The sequence below is a fragment of the Hipposideros armiger genome, unplaced genomic scaffold (genome assembly GCF_001890085.2).
Source record: "Hipposideros armiger isolate ML-2016 unplaced genomic scaffold, ASM189008v1 scaffold_143, whole genome shotgun sequence".
NCBI lineage: Eukaryota > Metazoa > Chordata > Mammalia > Chiroptera > Hipposideridae > Hipposideros > Hipposideros armiger.
In genome coordinates, this window is record NW_017731493.1 from 1,613,378 (window position 1) to 1,632,497 (window position 19,120).

Consider the following 19,120-nt stretch of genomic DNA (forward strand, 5'->3'; position numbering starts at 1 on the left):
TAATGTGAATTCCTTTCAATGAAAACCAGTAAAATCTCTATTTATTACAATATACAAGTAAGGAAAATCTCTGTGTAGGCTAAAGATCACTCTTTCACCTGAGCCAACTGAATAGCTTAGTTTCTGACAGAGCAAAAAGAAAAATATAAACAGAATTGTTTAGTTGCAGTAAATAAGCATATTATTTCTTCAAGAAAGACAAACATTATCCTAGAAATAAATCCACAGGAAAATTACTGTGTATGTATTTATATGTAATGGTAAAAGAAAACACAATGGATGTGCTTTTAAGAAATATTTTTTAAAGCTGAAGAAATATTCTTCATGTTTTTTTCTTCTAACTATATTATAAAATAACAACAAATTATAAAAGTAAAATAGCTTCTATATGGAATATTTAAACACATATAAAATACACCTACTAGTTCTTATGTATCCACAAGCTTATCTATGCCCCTAAGAAAATCTAGCAGATTTAGAAAATCATATTTTCTTGTATAATGACTACAAAGTATCACATTTTGACACTAATTTTAGATTTATAGTTTCTCAGAATTCTGCCATTGATAAACATATTATCTCATATTTGTTTGTGGCAAACATATTTGGAAGGGCCAAATTAAAATGATGATTTTTAACTTCTGGAATATTTTATTTGTAAAAAGCATTAAATATTTACAAGCAGAAAGGATACATCAATTCGTGGTTTTAAATAATTTCCTTTCAATGGAAAGTGTCTGTAGTAGTAGTTGGACTTATAAAGAATAATTCAAACTCATGTTATTTCTAAAATGTTTAGAACATTATTCACCATTGGACTGAAGTTAAATTATAAAGGATATCATCTAAATTTTATGATTCACTACTTTTATTAGGATGGGTCAACATGGTGCTTTAACTTTAGCAAACTGCCTTTTTCAACAGTACTGGATACCACTTATTTATGTGTAAAACAGGGGTTTAAAGACCAGGTTCTGAAATAAAACTCCGTATTTTCAAACCTGGCACTGCACTTACTGCTCATATCAATGAGACTGAGGAATGTTCCTAAGCTCTCTTTGTTGCCTTGTCATAAAACCAGTGGAAAATAATGAGATGTATTTCAATGGCTGTTGTATGGAATCAGTGAGATATATATAGCAAGATGCTTAAAATGGTATTTATCACATGGTGACCCATATTATCTCTTACTATCATATAAATCTAACTTGCTGTTAACAGTAATTCTCTCTTTAAATTATTATTTAATACATATATTTAAAATACATACATATTTAAATATCATTCCGCCAGTGGTAATCTCAAAAGCCATAGATTGCCCATTTATTTCTGACCAACTCTGAGAGCACAGTAATTTCCTGCTCTCTTGTTTATCAGCATTTTTTCTGTAGAACAACAAAACCTCTGGAGTTGGTAAACATCATAATCATATAATTAATTAATCATTATATTTCTCTTGATAGCATATTCATTGTTCTCAAAACATGATTTATATCACAAAGTTTTCCGTGTATTTCACTGGCAAATATTCATTTCATCAGCCTTGCATGATCATTCTCTATAATGTTTCACAAAATGAGGAATGTGATATGAATCTCCTCTGTTGTAAGCAGCATTTTAAAATAAAACAAATAGAATATAAAGGAACCAAACTATTATACATGATAAATGTATTGTGAATTTTTATTTGTTTTTCAGATGTATGTGCATGTTCCCCATTGTGTGATAGTGGGTTATAGCAAAAAATTGAAAGACACTCAGATATTACATAAAAATACTGTGATCTCCATTGTTGAGGCCACAAAAATAGAGCCCAAATCCTGCCATTGAGTAAATTTCATTATTATAGACGGGCCGTGTGCACATGGGAATAACTACAGGGCAAGGGCAAATTAAAGCAGCTCAAGTATAAGAGAACTGGACATCACTGCTTCATGTCAGGGAAGGGAGCAGGTTTGGAAGAGCTTCCCATAAGTTGTCGTGCTTCAGACAGCTTTGGAAGAATGAGTAGTCAAATGAGATCTGAAGAGCCCACTATGAAAAGGGCCAGCGCATGTGTAATAATCCACACAAAATTTTGAACAAGAGGATCAGAGCTGCTCTTTAGAAGGATGAATGCTAACCAGTTTCATTCTCGGTCCAATTCATTTGAGAACTAAGGTAAACTCCACCCAAACTTCCAGGGTGGGCAAGTGAGGCAGGCCGCCAGCCCCTCCCCGCAGGATAACTGATCTCTCAAGTGAGTGAGTGAGTGAGTGAGTGAATGAGTCAGGGTTGGTATAAGACCCAAGCTGTTCAAGAGAGTTAGTCCTGGGAATTTATCAGAACTGTACTGAGAGGAAAGTGCTCGCTTTGGCTGTTCTTGTTAAGCAGTTAAGAGGTAACCCAGAGATATATTGGGATATCCTAGTCAACATTTGGAGAGAGCATGAAACAGGATAGGAGCTAATACTTCTAATAACAACATGTGAACACACATGCGCCTAAACATGAACACTTGGAAAATTCAGTTAAATGAACCCCTCCAAATCGCTTCCTTTTTTTTTTTTAATTAAGCTAATTTGTATTGGCTTCTTGCTACTTAAAAATTAAGAGCCCCGAAGCATATAATTCTGCTCAGACATTTAATCTTCTTTGGGTGACGTGACTGTGGCTAAACTCAGAGGGAAGAGTTGGCTGTGACTGATTAGTGATGTCTGCTGTGGGCACTGACTGAAGGGATTTTGTAGTGACACTCAGACCAGGCCACATGTGCCTGCCTAAGTCTATAACTATCTGTCCTATATGCCAGCCACTAGCTAGCTACATGTGTATATTAGATTTAAATTAAGTAAACTTTGTCAACAAAACTTTATCTCCTCAGGCACACTAGCCACAATGTTTGCTCAATTTCAAGTGACTACATCTTCCTAGTGGCTGCTGAATGGGACAGTAGATATAGAACTTTTCCATCATTACAGGAAATTCTCTTGGGCAGTGCTCGTCTATACTATTTTCAAAGAACCACCTATGTATAGCTGTAGCAGACTGTTACCTATTTTAAACTATAATAAAATTAAAATAGATAATTCCAATTAAATATGCTGAACACTTATAACCAAAATAATTAATAGCTCAATGTCTTATCTGCATTCTTCAGGTGGTTTGAACCTTTGCTTTCTGGAAATAAGAAATAGTCACTCCTCAAGAAGTAACGTGGGTCAAGTGTTAAATTCTATTAACTTTCCATCAATCTTATAGAAACCTACTTCACTATGAAGACAGTGAGCTCCTTAATGGCAAAAGTCCTCTTTTAAGCATATTGATCTCTTTAATTAACACCCACTTACAGGCCCAGCACAAAGTGTGTGGTTTGTCAGATGAGGAATGCAGATGTTACAAATACTCTCTTCAAGGACATTTTTATTATCCAGTTGGGAAGAACAAGATAAAAACAACAGTATGAAATAGAGAAATACCTAATAATTGACAAGCTATTGCCAGCTATTATAGCAAAAATTACAGTGCTATGGAATACAGATAAGGAAAATGTCAGAATGATGGTTATATGAAAAAATGACTTGTGAATTTATCTCGTGTATGGATGGGTGGTAATGAATGGAGGAATCAGTATAAATATTGAAATTAAAAAAGCTCAAAAGCAGATAGTTTTATAAAAGAGGATACTGGTAGTCAGAAATAAAAATAACACTATATAGGTAAATCAAGGCCACTTATTGAAAAATCTAGCATGCCAAGGTAAACTGTTATGTGCTGCCTTAAATACAAAGAAGGTTTCTGAGCAAACGGATAAAGGTTTCCCCCAGATTTCTTTACCATAAAGGACACTTCAGTTTCAAAGTAACTCAGTGGATGGCTGAAAGTTTTAAAGAAAATGCAATCACAAATATTTTATTATTTATTTTGTTATATTTTACTTTATTTTATTAGGTGTGTCTAGAGAGATGTATGTGCATACATTTGTGTGGAATATTTTCCCAGTGTTTCAAGTTATATAATCATGAATGCTACACATTAGGAGTCATTTTTCAATCATTCTCATGATTATACAACAGATGGCTAAAGGCTTTTAAAGTCTTAATTATTATTTTTTGCCAACTTCTCATTCCAATGTTATCTCAAGTGTCCTGCCTATTTTTAATTGAACATTTTATGGGGAGTGAAAAATATGTCATTAGGCTTTGCTACCATTAATTAAAATGAATGAGATACAAAAGCACCATCATTTATTTCTTATTTATACATTCTTCAAATCATTACCATTTTATCTTGCTTTTCATGAAGCATGATGATATAGTTACTATTAGACTTATACTCCATATTAGGGACCATTTGGTCCCAGTCTTTCATTTAACTGAGAAATCGAAGATCCAATATCATAAAGTGCCCCCTGTTCAAGGTCATATATTAGTGGAAGGTTTAAGACCACAACTCTAGACTCCTTTTGTCATTCCAATTTTTTACAGTTATCCCACGTGGCTACCATTAACAATTCCTACCACTAATCACCCACTACTACTCTCAGTAACTCATACTGGTAATATGAATTGAGACTGTTATATTGGGTTGTCGGAAAAGTCATGACACATTTTTGCAATGAAAAACAGAAAAAATATGTCATGACTTTTCCGACAACCCAATATATATTAGGCACTGGGCTGGACCCCTCCATGCAACTTCTCTATTGTTTACAACAATCATTCAAAGTAAATATTTTCCTTACTTGACACTTGAAAAACCTGAAGCTCAAGAGGAGTCCTGTAACTTGTCCATGTCACGTAGCTCTAACTGGTAGCACTGTACTAGAATTCTCTGCCAGATCTAACTCCAAAGCACAAGATTATTTTTCCATGCTTTGTCTTTCTAGGCTATATTAGCTTTTTTTTACTCTAGTGTCTCCCACAAGCAAATAACTCGAGTTGGATTTTCAAAGTTCTTAGAAGTCTGGTTATCACACAAGTCTTAATTTACAGTTGCTCTTAGTGTCTATTGTGTTGTCGGAAAAGTCATGATGTATTTTTTCTGTTTTTCATTGCAAAAATGCATCATGACTTTTCCGACAACCCAATAGTTATACATATTGTATATATAATCTGTGAGACCAGCTTCACATTTATTGAATTCTGAAGCTTAAACCATTTTGTTCCTTGATTCTAACTAGCCATACCTAACTTTTGAATAAAAAAAATACATATTAGGAACATTAATTTCTATTATGGTTTTTATAACTGCTAAATGAAAAATTACATATTACAAGTTTGTGTTCTTTATCACAAGGAATCTTATTATTCTAAAGCATTTAATTCTCCTGTAAATACTACAGTAATTTATCAATTGTCACATGCAAAATTACCTTGCATACCACTAAGAAAAAAAATGCAAAATGAAACACATTGCTAGTTAAACTATGAAATATCCATTAGACTTACACAGATTTCATATATACTTGTTTAAAAAAATGAGCATCTTAAAAATCAGTGAAATATGGTAGTTTTTAAATGGTTAACTTTTAAAAATCTAAGTGGTTAAATATATCAAAAAGGCTTCTTTGAAAAAGTAAATTGTCTATGTAAAAAAAATATCAAAACCTATTTTAAAAAGAAACTACATTTTTTTTTTTTTTTTTTTTTAGCTGAGCCATCCTGCTACCTATTGGCAGCTTAGCGGCTGCTCAGCTCGGGCTGGCCTCGAACCGCTGTTGCTCAGAGCTCAAACTCTTGAGCGAGCTCTTAACCAACTGAGCCACTCGGCCGGCCCCGAAACTACATTTTCTAATGTTTGGAAGGTCAAAGAAAGATGTTTGTTTTTTTACCTCATCAAATCTCTAGTGTTTGATATTATAAGAAAAGTAGAAAAACACAGGAAGAAAGTCTTACAATTCCCAAGTCTTGCTTACATAGTAGTTTACACGCTGATCCAACCCAATATTTCATCAAACTTATTTTCAAAGTAGCAAAAGTCAATGAAGTGTTGATTTCCATTAGGGAAAAGAGGAAGTTGACATATAGAAGAGAGTGCAGAATCAAATACCATAGAATGAATCATTAGGCAAAGTCTTTAGCTCCAAGTATTATATTCCTTCCAAAGTATGATACAAAATTATTTCAGTCTACTCTATCTCTGTCACAGTTTTTAGCACATATATTTCTTAATCATGACCAAGCTGAGCAGAGTCAAATCATTGATGTTAATCTTTTAAAAAATATCTATTAAATTAATGAATAGGAATTATATTGCTTACATATGAATCTGTCACCTCAAAAAATGAAAAAGATTGTGTTTTGAAATTTTATAAAAAATATTTTACAGGTTTAAAAGTCAATGGCAGATTTCTGGTATCAGCTCCAATACATAACGGGCCTGGAAATTTTCACTCCCATCCATACCACACACACACAAAAAATGCTTAGTAAATTGAAAAGCAAAGCAATTTTCTTAGATTCATCAGAGAATTGAGGTCTCAAAGCAAATCACCACTCCAAAACCTGGAGAGAGAGAAAACTACAGAAAAACACAGCTGAGATCAGCTTACTGGGAGCAGAGACCACTGGTGTCAGTAACTGGTAGGACCACTAAAATGTTAATTTGATGAATTGCTGGAGGCTGAGTATGGACGAGCTGGAGAGTTAAAAACTCTAGAGTCCTAATCTCACCGGGGACCCTACACATTCGTGGGTTTTACGTACAGGAACCCCAGAAGGTTCTCTCAGTGAAGATCAGTGAAAAATCCTCTCCTAAGTGAGGCTAGAAGGAAGGGATGTAAGAGGGGAGAAAAGTAGCCATTTGGAAATATGTTCAGGAGAAAAGTCACAATTCTAAAATATACCCAGAGCATTCCACATAACAAAAACCTGGCCTTGAAGGGGAAATATTTTACCAGAGGTTTATCTGACCTGGATGGAAGGGCAACTAGTCAACAGCACCCCTTCTAGCCTCCCTGTCTCACTTAAGGGGAGGATAAAGGGAAGCCAAGGAACCGTTCTGGAGGTCACAGACCACAGAGAAAGGCCCACTAAAAAACAAAGATTCAATCATAAGATTATAGAACAATATCCATCCATGACATTGTATGAAAACATCAACAGGTCTCCAGCATAATAACAGTAGATTACAACTGGGAGGGTTGCAAGACACACAGACTGTCTTTATGAAGATGTTCTTAGGGAAACTCCAAGAAAACAAGGGAAGAAACAAAATAAAACAAAAAACAACTAAAGGAAACTAAAGCCTCTGGCACCTACAGCTACAGCAAACACTGAACATAGCTCAGTTCCACATAAAAGGTCACACCGAAAGCCTACCCACTCCATTTCTATTTTCTAATATATCATATCAAGATTAAAAAAAAAATGCAAAGCACGCTAAAAGGCAAGAAAAAACAGAGTCTGAAGAGCATCAGACCAGCATCAGATCAGACTCAGATATGACAAAGATTTTGGAAATAACAGACAAAGAAGTTAAAATAACTATCAGTAATATGTTAAGGTGTTTAACGGGAAAAGATGACAATATGCAATACCATACAGGTGAACGTAAGCAAAGAGATGGATACACTAACAAAGAAACAAAAGGAAATACTTGAAATCAAAAGCACAGCAATGAAGAAGGCCTTTGATGGCTCATCAGGAGATTGGACATAGCTGAGGAAAGAAGCAACGACCCTAAAGACATGTCAACAGAAACTTCCCAAGTTGAAAGACAAAGGAAAAAAAAAAAGAAAATACTCCAGAACCCTTGGACAATTATATAAAGATGTAATATATGTATGATGGGAATCCCAGAATAACAAGAAGATAAAGGAGCAAGAGAATATTTGAATAATGGCTGGAATCCACTGATTCAGAGATCTCAGGGAACGTGCAGCAGTATAAATACCAAAAACTAAACACCTAGGCATATCATATTCTACTACAGAAAACCAAAGGTAAGGAGAATATCATCAAAGAAAACAGAGGATATAGAAAGCAACTTGCCTACCGAGTAACAAGGAACTATGCAAGCAATAGGAGAGTACAGTGAAGTGTTTGGTGTTACAAGAAAAAAACTGAGCAACCAAGAATTCTGTATTCAGCAAAATTCTCCTTTGAATATGAAGTAGAAACAAAATTTTCTCAAACAAAAACTAAGGAAATTTGTTGCCAGTGGACATCCTTGTAAAAAAATATTAAAAGAAGTTCTTCAGCAAGGAAGAAAAGGATATAGGTCAAAAAGCTAGATGTATATAATGAAAGAAATAAATGAAGATAAAATAAAATATTTTATTGTTCTTATTTTAATAGATCTAATAGACTATTCAAAATAATATTAAGAATGTATCGTGTGATTTTAGCTTATGGAAAAGTGAAATTAAAAAACAAATATTACAAAGGATGGAGACAGGGATTGGGAATACTGTTATAAGGTACCTATAGCCATGAAGCAATATAGTATTATTTGAAAGTGGATGTGGATTAGCTGTAAATATATATTTTAAACTCTAAAGAAACCACAAAAATAAATTTTTAAAGATGTACTATTGATATGCTAAGACAGTAGAGAACATAGAATCATATAAAATGCTCAATTAAAACCAGAGAAGGCAGAAAAAGAAGAGACAATAAAAAAGTAAACAGAGAGTAAGTACTATGATGAGAAAACAGTAATGAATATAGTACATACTAATCTACACCAATATCCACTTTAAATGTGAATGGTCTAATACATCAATTAAAAGAGACTGTCATAGTGAGTTAAAACAAAGAAACAAGCAAAAAAACCCAAGAACCAACTATATGTAACCTAGAAAAAAATAATTTTAAATATTGGGTTGTCAGCAAAGTCATGACGCATTTTTGCAACGAAAAACATAGAAAAAATATGTCATGACTTTTCCGACAACCCAGTATAAAGGCACAGATAGATTAAAAGTAAATGGATAGAGAAAAACATTCCATGCTAACACTAGGAAACTACGAATTAAAACCACAATGAGAAACCATTATATACCTATTGGAATAGTTAAAAATAAAAAAATATAAGAAACCTGAAATTGAAAATATCAAGTGCTGGTGAGTATGCAGAGCAACAGGAACTCGAACCCACTGCTGGTGAGCATGATACAGCCACTCCAGAAGGTAGTTTGGCAGTTTCTTAAAAAACTAAACACACTCTAACCGTAAGATCCAGCTATCACATTCCTAAGTATTTACCTAATTAGTGGAAAACGTGTAGCCTCGCAAAAATCTACATGCAAATGTTTATAGCAGCTTTATAATTGCTAAAACTTGGAAGGAACCAAGGTGTCTTTCAATAGGCAAATGGATAAACAAACTGTGGTTTGTCCATACAATGCAATATTATTCAGTGATAAAAAGAAATGAGTTTTCAAGCCACGAAAAGAGATGGAGTAATCTTAAACGCATATGGTCAAGTGAAAAAAGCCAGTCTGAAAAGGCTCCATAGAGGATGATTCCAGCTACATGACATTCTGCAGAAGGCAAAACTATAGAATAATTATAGTATAAATATCAGGGGTTACCAGGCATTGGTCGGGGGGGAGGGATGGATAAATAGAGCACAGAGGATTTTTAGGGCAGTGAAACTATTCTGCATTATACTGTAATAGTGGATACATGACGCGATGTTACACATCCGTCAAAATCTATAGAACTTTACAACCCGACAAGTCAACCTTTATGTAAATTATGGACTACATTAATAATGTAATCCATAGTGGTTCATTAATTGTACCAAATGTACCACACTAAAGGAAGATATTAATAAGAGCTGGGACTCTGGGGGAGAGGGGAGAGTGATATGGGTACCTTCCACTATCTGCTCAATTTTTCTGTAAATCTAAAACTGTTTGAAAAATTAAAGTCTATGAATTTAAAAATGAAGTTAATGGCAGAAATTAGAACTCAGTTTGGCCCTAGCGAGCCCGGAGCATCAATTACGAGTTCCTTCTATGGTAATAGACAGAAACAAGTCTGCTGCTACTATGGACACCACCCTGGGCTCTGAAACGCCAGGCTCCGTTCCCTTCTCGCCATTTGCATTGCAAGTTACACAGAGCGCAAAATAAAAACGCTTTCACTTTCTCTTCCATTTCCTTGTTTTACCAATAAAGGTGACAATGTAAGACCCGTAAAAAGACGTTCCACACCAGCAAGAGATTTAGTTTGAACCCTATGAAAACAAATGAAACCCAATTCCTTATCAACTAGGAACATAAAGTTAAGATAAGCAATCCCTGAAATCCTAGGTAGGCTCCTAAGTGCCTTCTATGAATTACTTAACTGAATCCTCAAAATAACTGTATGAACCAAGGGCATATCTGTTCCCATTTTACAGATGAGGCAAATCGTGGCCTAAAGAGGTTAAGTAAATTCCCAAGACTGAGGATCCAGATTCCCACCTGGTTGATGGATGCAAAGCCTGTGTTACTGTGCCAGGGTGCTTCTCAATACTGGGAAAACTGGTGTAAATTTATCACAAAGAGTATATTTTAACAATATTAAGCAAGAATCACCACAAAAATGGGACTAAGAGTACTACGATATATAAAAATGCTCCAGTTTTTGTTAATCTGGAATAAGACTGAGTGATTATTTTTATAAGCAGGAGCGCTGCCTGTGCAGAGATGTGTGTGCGGGACCATGGGTGCACATACGTGTCTGTTTGTGTATTATAATGAGAAAGACACAGAACCGGAGAGAGAAGAAGAAGAGAGAAAGATTTTAAAGCATTTTTTTAAATCTCCTTAATTCTGGATTATAATAATTTGAACAGGTCACCGAAGTACCATGACATAACTTCTAACTGCTGTACTGAGAGAGATTTATAAGCTACAAATCTCATCTCTGTCTTCTTTCCAAATTACTCAGTGTGGAAAATGACACTGGCCCTCTAAAGCCTTGTGCTTGGACCCCTTCCATCTTTGAGTCTCATTCTAGTGTTGCTGACCATTAAAATGGATATTTCAGTGGGGCTGGAACCGTGTTATTAGCCCAAGCCAAGCTCTTTATATGGCTTGTGCGCTTTAAGAGGTTAATCTTGCCAGCAAGCTCACTTTGTTCAGAGGTATTAAATGGAAAGACTGTAACATTCAAAGAAAGGCAAAGTTCACTGGGTAAGACCCCAATAATATAATGGAGCATAAAACCGCTAGAACTTTTTACCGTAATATTTTATGAAACATATGCACACACTCACTGGAACAGAATCCAATTCAAACGGCTTTGAAGGTCAGTTCAAAGTCACCACATATGCACTATCTTTGTGAGAAATAAATACTATTTCAAAAGTGTCTGGACCCAGAAGCTTCCTTTCCCAATTTTATGGTTTATTATCAATTCAGCAGTACACTATATAGATTAAAAAAAAAAAAAGTCACCTACTACAACACAATATAATTTGCTGCCAAACCATAAAATTCAGTAAAATATTCCAAATTTCAGTATCAACAAATCCTTGTATTATAGAATAAAAGGAATCACAGAGTCTAATTCTAAAAGGAAGTGCTACTTTAAGTGTGGGCAATAAATATAAAAATTAAAAACAATTATTCGCAACTTCACAACCAATTATGAAAACCTTTGATGTTCATTGTTGTGAAAGAAGCAGAAGGCTCAATTCCTACATTTAAGAGCAAAGTGATTTAGAAATGGGTCTGACTAGAGTCAAACGATAGGTATTATTCTGATGTTTCCAAAATGCTCACATTCTGTGAGCAACTATGGTTCTCTTAAGGGGAAGGAAGTAAAGGTCCACTTTGCATGACAAAGGTCAGATTTCTGCAGGCAAATGGGACTTCTCTGGTTGACTGTTCCTAGGTTGTCATTGTCTGGCTGGGTCCTAAGAGGTCAAGAGAGGTTCCAAATGGTGTTCACTGCTTAAGGGACACCCCCGGGGCCACTTTTTAGGGTTATTAAGAATTTCTTATTCTGGTTGCAGCTTTACTTCCTTAAATATTTCTAATAAACATTGGCAATTCAGTACTAATGTAGGTACCGAAAGAAACTGAAGGTAGTATTATATGCAAACCAAAACATAGAATCCACTTATTTAACAACTTCTTTTAAATCTAAGTAAGATTCAGTTCAATGAAATTCAAGTAGACCACAGGGGATGGTAATCAGGCCCCATTGGGAAACCTTGACTCTATTACAGTTGTCCTGGTATTTACATGATACGATCAACGCCACTGCGCTAGATTTCATTTAATATAATGTAGCTTTCTGGGTAAATTATCTTGAACAGTCTCCTCAATCATCACATATGTTAAATTATGCTAATTTTGTTTACTTTTTTTGTAATAGCTATGCAGTCCTAAAATACAACAAACATTGAAGTAAAAATTATTGGGCTGCATTTCAATGCTCTTCTATTTAGTGCAAATACATGTCTAAATTTTCTCACAGAGGATTAGAAAAACACCAAATGGATTAAATTTATCAAAGTTGGAAGAGTTCTGCCTATTTGCAATTAATGAAGGGTATCTCTAAGTATTTTCGATAATGTGTGGAAAACATCTGTATTTCATTATAGCATATTTCTTCAGACAATGGCAATTGAATTAAGAAATATTTTGCAACTTCTATAGAGATATAAAAGTATTAATAGTTAGTTGTTCAAGAACTTCATTGGTACGATGCTAAAAAATGTTTGGTTTTTACAGCTCAACAACCTGAAACTTCAAAAGTATCAGATTTGCAATATAAAGGAAAGAAACTTAAAATACTGGGCGAACACAGAAAAAGAAAAGGGCTGTATCTTTTCACTATTATTATACATCACATAGACACAGAAAATGTCTTTCATATTAGCACAGATTTGAATAAAATTCTGTAACATCTATCCTGAGCAGGATTTCTCTTTGAATTTTGTTGTGGATTGAGAATTTCTCTAAGAATAAATTAACAGCTTGCTATTCATTCTTCACAGAGAAAAAAATCCTAAGCTGTTCTCATGGCAACAGTGGGACACAAAGAATGGGTTTTTAGTACTTGTCCTACAGTATTGAAAAAAAAAATCAGATTTTATTTCTAGATGCTTACTGGTTCCAAATGCCACTTCTTGTCAAAGTCAGTGTCAGTTCTGCAGTCAGTTTTCAATCTCCCAGTGGTAAGAATATATTCAAAGGCTGTGTGCACAGCAGGGTAGAAGTCTTTCTCTGTGAAAGTAACTATATCACTCATCAGTAACCTCCTGCCATAAGGGGACCTGTGTTTTCTTTCCTTTTAGTGACTCTGTGGGCTCTTGAATGCCAGTTACTGCCCTGAGACCTGGGGCAATATTCGCATAATCTCTGTCAATAGTTCCTACACACGCCATTGGTGCAGCTGAACGTCAAGGCTGCAGGTCAAAGACCGCACATTCTAAGATTCATGTCTTTTATGGATCAATTTTCATAAACTATACTCTATGTTTTGGAAATACAGGAGGCACACTCCGCTTTCTTCCTTTTATCCCAGAGACGTTTATTTACAAAAAAGGCAATCTGATTTGTAGATAATAGTGTGAAATTTTGATACAATACCTAAAACTCATTCTTCCCGGAGTGCACCCTTTTTGAAGTATTTTCCTTCTTGAAGCATTTTACTCTACCGATCATCTTATTGTAGAAAAACAGAGACATCTCTGGGCTATTCAAAGAAAAAGTCATGGATTGCTTTGTACTCCTTGACTATAGGTAATACATTCTTACTCATGATTGATTTTATTTTTAAATTGTCAGTATGCCACAGGTAAATTATATGACAGAAAATAGCTTGAGCAAGTGTTTTTATAATCCATAATTATTCAAAATTGCTTGGTAAAAATGAATATAATTATTTGAAATCATTTTCTCTTGGTAGATCTCAGATAAATTACATAGGTCTATACTTCTTCAAGTAGACTTGAATAAAAGACAATGGATCAAACTATCTTCTCTGAATGCCTTTTCAGATCAATTGTGGATATAAATTTCTTTTTTAATTTACATCTTTCTCTAAATAGCCAGATTTGGAAAACATCATAAGATTTAGAACACAATGTATACAAAGGCTATTTATGATTATATTTTCATAAAGTTTAAATATATTTATTATAGAGGGAAGAGCATAGAACATGTAAAATGTATATCAGGAGGCTAAAAAAAGGAGAAGACAGGAAAACAAACACAGGCCTTAAAGCCACAGGGCTGCTTACTAAATTCCAAATTGAAGCTTCTGTGTCCCGGTTCCCCTAAGCAAATTTTAATAGAATTACATGAGATTATTAGGTACAAAACTTCACTCTGAGTTCTCCTATAATCTGTGAGACATTAGGCAAGTCACTTACTCAGAAGGTAGCTTTATCTGTTATCTGTTTCCACCACTTAGACAATTAAAATTTAAGGTTTTTAGAATGTGTGAGGGAAAAGAAGTGATTCCCATTTTTGTAGGCAATGACTGAGGCTCAACAGAAAAATCAGATAAATGATGAAAATGATAGAAGTCCTCATTAATAGAGAAGATTTAAATTTTCTGATAAATCAAATTTCTATTTTTCTTAATTCTATTGTTTATTGCTAACAAGCTAATTCATCTAAAATCCAAACATGATAAACTTTTAAGTTAAAACAGGTACTTTGATTATATGCTGAATATACTGATATTATTCAACTGATGTAGACACATGTGTGTGTGCGTGTCACATGCACAGGCANACCCATCCACACACATATCTGTTTACGCTGAGGGCAGGGGTGCACAGGGCGTGTCAGCTATGACTCACATCCTCTGACGTTCCTCTAGAGGCATGGCAAAATGAAACTACAGGTATGTTATGGAAGAGCAAGTGGTATCTTCTTGTTAAGCCAACTTACCAGTTTTTCGAAGTGGGAAATCGTCCTTTGCATCTTGTGCTCCTGGTAATGTGTATTTGTAGGATGGAGATGTTCCACTCAGGGGTGGAGAGCTTTGATCCAATGACGTGTGGTGGGCAGCCCTACGAAAGAGAGGAGGGTTCACCATTGGCACCGGAGTTTTTCCTGCACGGTGGTCAGCAATAATCCGATGCACGTGCTGCACACGTGTGGCAGCTGTGTTTATGTTTAGTGTGTACAAACCACAGCCTCACGTTACCAAGTTCACTTCAGCAATATGTTACAGAATGACGCAGGACTCCCACCCATGCCCACTGTTGTGTTTGGTCACACAGTCACACAGAAAGTGTGTGTTACTAAAAGAGAGAATTCACCAAGAGCCTGAGGTTTGAAAATCTGAGACTAGTGTGTATGCTTTCTTAAGAGCCATGCTACTGAAAAGTCATCATCTGAAACCTTTTTAGTCAATGGTGTAGAACAACCAAGGTAAAAGTAAACTTATAGAAGGACTTCATTTAAAAAAACTGCTGGATCGCACACGAAACTACATGAGAGTGGCTTTTCTACTGAAGAAAAACCACCAGCCTCAGATCCCCTGACTGCTGTGGCAGTTCCAAGGTAAAGGTGGGAGATAACATCATTCTTTTGCACGAAACTAATTTCTCAAACTATTTTCTCTTCCCTGCGTGAATCCAGTGAAGGAGATGCAACTACACTACTGGAGAGACATTTACAGGACTGAACAGAGAGAGACTAACCAGTGGGTAGAAACACCCATACTTATTATATCTGAGAAAAACAATGGGTAGGGCACGGTATCACCAGCCAGATGGTTACTCCACCAGTATTCTTTATTTCAGTCACATATTCTCAAGAATTACCTGGTTTAAGGATATTTCATCTAGCCATAACTGGCAAAAATGAATTAAATTCAGACTCCATTAAGTAAAAGATTTATGGTTGTCTGGAGTTGGACCCTACTGAAATGAAATTCAGTGCAAAAAAAGGATTGCTCAGTAACATTTGAGAGTCATGATTAATCAAGTCGAGGGAATAGCTAAAGAATTTTCAGCTGACTAGTTATTTGCATGTAGTTGTTTCCCATTTTTTTAAAAAAAGTATTATCACTTCTTAAAACAGGCTTTAACTTAGAAAGAATGTGAATTGGTTATAAATTATATATATATATATAATTTTAGGTAAGAAAACAGTAGTTTTTAAACTATTTTGAGATGCTGATTGAACATTTGAAAATGTTCTTCAGGGACTGGTTTCTCAAGTGAACTGACATGCATGATGGAAATTACGTAAACCATTAAAAAGTATTTATATAGCACTCTGGAATCTGCCTCAGTTACCTTTTTCTTTGAGTTTAGAGAAGGGCAGATACTTATAAAATAGAGTTATAAGTATAATAACACTTTAAATAGAACTCCTGAGATGCATACAATTTCAGTATAACAGTGTAATCAAATATTTACTCTCTTATGTTTACGATGTGAGGGATTAAAAAATATGTAAGTTTAAAATCCTAGGGTAATTCAGCAAACATTTATAAAATGAGAGAAATGAAACTATTATTTATTAGTCTATTATCCAAACATGCTTTGCCTATCTGTTTGTGTCCTGATTTTTAAAAATACCACATGCTTTATATTTTACAGGAAAAATTGTGTATTGCATAGTATCTCATTCCTGGACTTGGGGAAACATGGTTCCATAAAAACTGTAATACCATAGTGTGTAGTTTTATCAGCTTGTGTGTCAGAAGCCAATCTACTCTCATTTTATAGGGTGGGAAGAAATACGGTGATATGGGCAGGGTTAAACTAGTTACCGAAGACTTAGAGTTAGTTAGTTACCTTGCTTTCTTTTATTCCTTTTCCTTGTCTTCCTCCCCACTCCCCCCCCACACACACCTTTTTTTGTCTTAAATGAAAAATATTCTGGACTTTTAAAAATAGGTCAAATCTCCATCTTATATCAAGCCAAGTAAAATAAAATCTCAACCTGCCAAATCTTCAGAAATTATTGTAAAAGTATCAGATGTACCATCTGAGAATAGAAAAATGCAAAATACAAATCAATTTCCATGCTCCACCCCAGGTTTGTCAGTTAGTCATTCAACAAGAACATACATCCTTCCTGACCCACAAGATGATACCTGCTAACATTTATTAAGCCCTGTTCTGTCTTACACCCTTTACCACATTATTTCATAGGACCTTCCCAGAAAGCCGAGAGGGCTGGTACTATTATTATGGTACTATTATTATCCCCTTCTTACAGGGAAGGGAACTAGATGTTAGAGAGATTAAGGTCGCTGCCCACAGCCACATAGCTGAGAACTGGCCAGCCCCAGGTCTGTGCTCAGGTGTGCTGAATATACAACCTGTGTTCTTGACCCCAGTAATGAAAATAGCCAAACACTGAACATACGTGTACCAGAGCTTGGGATGGCGGCTCACGGAATGATTTTTTCCATTAGTTGGAGTGTCTTTCGTTGCTGATTTGCTCAACAGGAATTCTTGAAGCTTCTGCTTTACTTCTGTGCTTGCCACTGCCCCTGAAACACACACATATAGAAACAGATGTTGATTTGGGGTTTTGTCCTTTCATGCCTCTTAAAGCATTTAGCAAAAATTAAGAAGTAGCACCACTGGTCACAGCATAGAAAATTTTCCATTTTAAAAGAAGAAACCAGAGTCTAAACAAGGCTTTAGAAAATGGCATAATATTTTGTAATTACTGATTAAACTGCCAATTTTCAAAAGAGCTTCGATGATGTTTTAAATTATTTTTTCAGAAAGGGGAGTCCAATTAATACTAGTTTTTCTAAGCTTTAAAAAAATGCCACTGAGGAACAAAACACTACCTCTAACAAATCATGAAATCTTGGGGAACCATATAAGTGATTAAACACATTAAATGATCTTTTTGAATCACTCTTTTGAAAAAAATCTTTCAAAAGTTATTTTGAGCATTAAACAAATAAATATTGCTGACGATTCCGGTTCATGTCATCCAATTTTAAATTTTAAATTTTGTTACAACTTGAATTTGAACTGACCTCATACAGGGGAATTATTTGGATCTGTCTCCCTCTTGTGGCTAGATTATTTTACAAATGTTCTGCCTTAAATCTTCCCAAAGTCTTGGTACTCCAAAACTAAATGGAGGCAAGGCTTAACTTACAGAGCAATTATTATTTGAGCTGGATCAAGGTACAAGGTGTGATCAACAAATATGATGAATGTTTTTTAAAAAATTATTACAGTAAAAGACACATTACCATTAATCCCTCTCAAAATACTCCCCCTCACTTCCAACACACTTATCCCATTCTTGCGACTTTCTGAAGCAGTTCTGAGTCCTCTTTTGTGAGTGTCTTTAGTTGCGCTGTTGTGGCTGCCTCGATGTCCTGAATTGTTTTATACGTTTACCTTTCATGGTCATTTTGACTTTGGGGAAGAGCCAGAAGTCGCCTGGTGCCAGATCTGGTGAATTAGGTGGATGAGGACACACTGTAATGTTTTCATTTGACACAAATTGCTGTACCAGAAGCGATGTGTGACACAGAGAGTTGTCATGATGGAGGATGAAGTAAAGATAGTCATGACAAAGGACTTCCAGAACTGCTTCGGAAAGTGGCAAGAACGATGGGATAAGTGAGTTCAAAGCGAGAGGTATTTTGAGGGAGATGGATGGCAACGTGTCTTTTACTGTAATAATTATTTTTTATGCAAACACACACTGCATTTTTTTTATCACTCCTCGTATAGTGAGGAAATGTGGAAGTAAGGTTATATTAAACAATATGGTATAGCTAGATCGTTTTACTATAATATTATTTTTAAAATTTGAAACAACAGAAATTAGTATCTTTGCCACACAATGCTATGTTTACTTCCTGAGATACCTTGCAGACTGAATGCAAGAGAGCTGATACGTGAAGACAAAGCTTTACATTTGGGGCTGTAGTTTATTCATTTAGTTAAATGCAGACAATTTTGACAAGTGTAATTCCACTCTTTATCAGGCTTCTCTCTGCATGGCGATCAGCTAAAGATGAGAGAAGAACAGTGCATCTTTTACCCTGGTGCTTCTTACTTTCTCGTCCTCTATCCTTGCCTCTGAGAGGAGGAAGTTGCTGTTCTCTGCGATGCCTCTCTACTTCCTGTTCTTGCCTCTGCTGCTCCAGTTTCTGCTCCTTTTCTAGGAGTTCTTGTTGCTGTTTTATGGCTAGAAGTTCCTGTTGCAACTTGCGAGAAGAGAAAGACATGAGCGTGT

General features: G+C 35.2%; 1 protein-coding gene across 24 annotated transcripts in view; it reads right to left on the bottom strand.

Annotated features, from left to right (window-relative positions):
* Positions 1-19,120, bottom strand: part of HDAC9 (histone deacetylase 9) — an 820,423-nt gene that overhangs the window by 387,768 nt on the left and 413,535 nt on the right. For 5 of the 24 annotated variants that reach the window (XM_019650652.1, XM_019650647.1, XM_019650646.1 and 2 more), the window contains 3 exons: positions 18,941-19,091; positions 17,270-17,396; positions 14,831-14,952 (listed from right to left, as the gene is read on the bottom strand). In XM_019650652.1, coding sequence (XP_019506197.1) covers positions 14,831-14,952; positions 17,270-17,396; positions 18,941-19,091 — 400 coding nt within the window. Of the gene's footprint in view, positions 1-14,830; positions 14,953-17,269; positions 17,397-18,925; positions 19,092-19,120 lie in introns of all 24 variants that reach the window. The other 19 variants (XM_019650639.1, XM_019650629.1, XM_019650648.1 and 16 more) reach the window with 5 other exon arrangements.